This window comes from Atractosteus spatula, chromosome 11 (assembly GCF_055471065.1).
Source record: "Atractosteus spatula isolate fAtrSpa1 chromosome 11, fAtrSpa1.hap1, whole genome shotgun sequence".
Lineage (NCBI taxonomy): Eukaryota > Metazoa > Chordata > Actinopteri > Semionotiformes > Lepisosteidae > Atractosteus > Atractosteus spatula.
Window position 1 is genome coordinate 27,314,262 of NC_142716.1, and position 4,324 is coordinate 27,318,585.

The following is a 4,324-nucleotide window of genomic DNA, read 5'->3' on the forward strand; positions in this document are numbered from 1 at the left end:
AGCCCTGAGTCCAGTACTCCTCAAGCTGCCATTGATATGGAAACCCGGAGCACTGAGCAGCTCATGTACACCAAAACGGACCAGTTAGAACCTTCACCTGTTATTGGTCGAACAGTCAGAAGTAAAAAACTGCAGTCTTCTATGACAAAGTCTCCAAAAGGCTTTTCTCCAACAGTCCCAAGTGGTTTTGAAAACAGTTTCCAGCCAGAAGACACTATGGATAAGCCCTGCTCATCACGTTCCCTAGGAGAAGCTGTTGGTGTGACACCTTGTTCTAATAAGAAAAAAGATTGCTTAGCTTCTGAGACCCCAGACAAGCCTGGAGATTATCTGGTTCAAAGAGTCCAGGATGTAGAAGGAGTACAGCAGTGTAAGGCATCAGGGAAGACAGTTAAGAAGACTAAGAAGAGCTCCTCGAGGCCAGACTGTATGAAAACACAACCTCTGGAGTCCTCTTCGCATGATGTGAAGGTTGATGAGGTGATGAGTGATATTAGAATCACTAGTGAGCACAACAAAGAGGCAACACCCAGTGCTCAGTCTTCTGAAATTTCTCTTGTTTCTTCTGAGATAGTACATGGAGTCACAGATAATCTGCTAAAGGAAATTCAGCTAAACTGTTCCAGCCCTGAGTCCAGTACTCCTCAAGCTGCCATTGATATGGAAACCCGGAGCACTGAGCAGCTCATGTGCACCAAAACGAACCAGTTAGAACCTTCACCTGTTATTGGTCGAATAGATGTATTGAAAGATATCATTGCAAAACTGCTTTTGAAAATTCGCCCTGGATTCCCCAAACCAGAAGATTATTCTGGGGAATTGGAAGAGCTGTCTGAGTCTCAGGTCAGGGACCTGGCACTGAAACTCACCAAAGATGCGCTGAAGGAATTGTCAAAGGTTTCCACTCTAACCATCAGTGAACCAAAGGCTGAAGGACATTTTCCATCACAGCAAGCCATCAAGAAAACTGTTAGCTCTGTTTACAGCAAACTGATGGAATCCAATGGCAACAAGAAAGTGTTACAAGTAGGAATTGCCTCAGAGAATCCAGAAATGATCAAGGAAATGGCCTGTTGTGTGGCTAAAGAAACTATTGCAATTCATGGTTTACGAAGCGGGTGTTCAATTCCATCTTCACAATCTCTCATTTCTCAGAAAACCAGTGAGTCCACACAGGACAAAATTGTGGACACAAATGTAACTACAGTCAGAAGTAAAAAACTACAGTCTTCTATGAAAAAGTCTCCAAAGGGCTTTTCTCCAACAGTCCAAAGTGTTTTTGAAAACAGTTTCCAGCCAGAAGACACTATGGATAAGCCCTGCTCATCGCGTTCCCTAGGAGAAGCTGTTGGTGTGACACCTTGTTCTAATAAGAAAAAAGGTTGCTCTGCTTCTGAGACCCCAGAGAAGCCTGGAGATTATTTGGCTCAAAGAGTCCAGGATCAAGAAGTAGTACAGCAGTGTAAGGTTTCAGGGAACAAAGTTAAGAAGACTAGGAAGAGCTCCTCGAGGCCAGACAGTATGAAAACACGACTTCTGGAGTCCTCTTCGCATGATGTGGTTGATGAGGTATGACCAACAGTTCCAAACCTGTAAAAATTTCTCTTACCAAAGTAGGATGGACCTGTTCTGTACCTAATTAACAGACATTTGTGTAGAAAGTACTGGAAGATGGAACTCATTTTGTAAATATGATTATAGTTATGTTGTGCATTTTCCTTTACAATGCAATAAAACTACAAATCCAGATTTGTTTTCCCTAATATTGTATAACATCTCAGAAATATCCCTATTGTCAGTTCATAGCGTACGTACAGTACCAAACTCACCTGTCTGTGGATTTCAGCTTTATCACTTTCTTATTAAATTAGTACAAAAGCAATCAGGTGAGTTATTGCTGTTATAGAGAGACTTGCTCACAGTATTGTCTACATTTCCAAACTGATGTCTGATTATTTTAAACTGATTATTTTATATTTCATTGTTTGCCTTTATTCTAGTGTTAACGTCAGTGCTAAAATCATATACACACCCCATAATCCTTATCTTTTTTTCCGTAAGAGAAGTGTTACTTGTTTTGATTTACTTCTAAAACTGAAACAACAATCACTGAACTGTAACTTTTTGTTTTTTTGTGACAGGAGTTGCCTGGACACTCATCTTGGTATGTGTACAATCCCAGCCTTAATAAGGACAAAAATGTCAGTCCAGCCCAAAGCAAGAGTGGTCTGCGCATTGACATAGCAAAACATTACATGACCCCAATGCAACTGACCAAAACGTCTGAGAGCGAAGGGCTTCTCTCGCTCAGCAACATCCCCTTTGCAGTTAATACGCCGGATGAAGATGTGAATGTGAGCCAGAAAGTCAAGAAACATCCTTTGAAAAAGTTTGGCTCCATGATAAAGCATAAGATCATGGGTAATAGGTCAAAAGACTTCAGAATTCAGAATGAAACAAATCCATCTTTGGAAAACTTAAGAGCCCAGGGAACATCCAGTGGACGTGGGAGCTGTGAAAGCTTTGGACCTTTTAAAGTGCCTGATGAGTACAACAAGCCTCAAAAACACAAGGTATGGATTAGTTACCCAAACTTTAATTATTAATTAATTTGGGCATTATTGTATTTTTAATATTAGCACTACAGAAATTATTGGAATAGAATGACATTTCTATTAATTGCAATCAACAAGAATAGCAACTGCTATGGTGGCCAATGCTGAATATTCTGTATGAATAATGACTACAAATTTATCAAGATCAATACAGTACGTAACAGTTCAATTATAATACCTGTGGAAGAAATATTCCTTAATTGTTTTCTTTGTGTGCTCATAGTTCTTCAAAAAAGAAGTTTTTAGTTTGGACAGATTCAGTAGGAACAAGCCTCAGAACACTCCAGATGGTGAGTATTTAGTTTGTGACTGTGATTTTATTTTGTGTAGCACATTAGTGACCAGTGTGGTTCAGAATTAGACATTGGATGGAATTTATGTAGAATGGGGGAATTCATCCTAAATTTAGAATCCTTTAATAACAAACTGATTTTTACACAAATTGGCCTTAGTCTTCTGCAAATGTCACTTTTTATTGACACTGCTACCTCCATGGGAATGGTGAGGCAGAACTCTAAACTCCACTCTGATCTAGTGGTTAACTGTGCAGCTCTACTCTTACCTGATCTCTCTTCTTCTAAATAGTCCATTGTCCAGTGCATCAATCTTTGGCAGTCCTCTTCAACAGTACTCTGTTTTCTCCATTTTCAGTGCCCTACCTCATTCCCTTCTACAGTATCTCTCGGTATAGTAAATATGACTAAATGTGACTTATATGACAAGATATAAGCTAATACGTCTTACTTCTTTTACAAGTAAAGTTATGAAAACCACTTTAGAACTAAACAACAGGATCGCTCATATGAAGACCCTAGCAGTAGTCAATATGGTTTTAGAAAAGGTCATTCTTCCTTTACCAACTTGTTAAAATTCTTCAAACAAGTCACAGCAGTAAACACGCAGAACGTACAAAATGATATGATTAGATTTTAAAGATGCTTTTGATAGTGTTCTTCTTAAATTAAAGGCAATAGGCATTTAGGGAAATTCATGTATTGAACTGGTTAAGGGACAGGTAATAGTACAGATCAGGGGTGAATAGTCCAATAGAAGATAAGAGGAATTATAGTTATGAATGTGATTGAAATGACTGAAAAACAGTTGTCTAATAGCCAAATTACCACACACCTTTAATCAAATAGCTTCTTATTGAATAAACCTGACATTAAGATTCCGCTGGGAAGAACTGTATCCAAAGTCTATCTGACCTGCTGCCATGGAATAAAGAAACTCGAACAGTGACACGTCAAACCACTCTGTGTTTCCAGGGATCCCTGTAATTCCAAACTCCAGGAAGATGCCAAAAAAACCATCTTTGCTGTCGAAGATGTCGACCGCTTTATCCAGAGCCTTCCTGTAAGAATCAAAAAAGGAGTTCTATTGATGGGAACCTCATTTGCCTAGCTGATCTACTGTTTCTGAAATAAAAATAATTGCATTCATGTTTTTGTATAATGTTGTGTTATTCAAATAGGTGAGCACACTGCCACATCCATGACCAGACACTTTTCAACTAAATCACAAAATGGTTTGTTAGTTTTAATGTTGTCTGTAAATATCTTATTGGTGTACTACACCATTAAAAAAATAAAACAGTCTTAGCCTTCATAATTCTATTCATAGTTATAGCAAGTAACTATTCAAACTATTCAAAATCCTCAAAGCTACTGACCTACAGTAGTGCACTTCATAAGATTGAGTAGTGAAAC

General features: G+C 38.6%; 1 protein-coding gene across 1 annotated transcript; it reads left to right on the plus strand.

Moving 5' to 3' along the window:
* The first annotated feature begins 216 nt into the window (after positions 1-216).
* Positions 217-3,975, plus strand: LOC148823769 (uncharacterized). Its single transcript, XM_088928132.1, has 4 exons — positions 217-480; positions 2,142-2,573; positions 2,839-2,905; positions 3,884-3,975. The coding sequence occupies exons 1-4, from the start codon at positions 217-219 to the stop codon at positions 3,973-3,975; spliced, it is 855 nt and encodes a 284-aa protein (XP_088784258.1).
* Positions 3,976-4,324: the final 349 nt, after the last annotated feature.

What these genes read in the sequence shown, in the direction of transcription:
- LOC148823769 (XM_088928132.1), top strand. Translation starts at nt 217, where the DNA reads ATGGATAAGCCCTGCTCATCACGTTCCCTAGGAGAAGCTGTTGGTGTG. An exon ending in ACAAGCCTCAAAAACACAAG is followed by an intron (nt 2,574 to 2,838) that starts GTATGGATTAGT and finishes GTGTGCTCATAG; the next exon opens with TTCTTCAAAAAAGAAGTTTT. An exon ending in GCCTCAGAACACTCCAGATG is followed by an intron (nt 2,906 to 3,883) that starts GTGAGTATTTAG and finishes CTGTGTTTCCAG; the next exon opens with GGATCCCTGTAATTCCAAAC.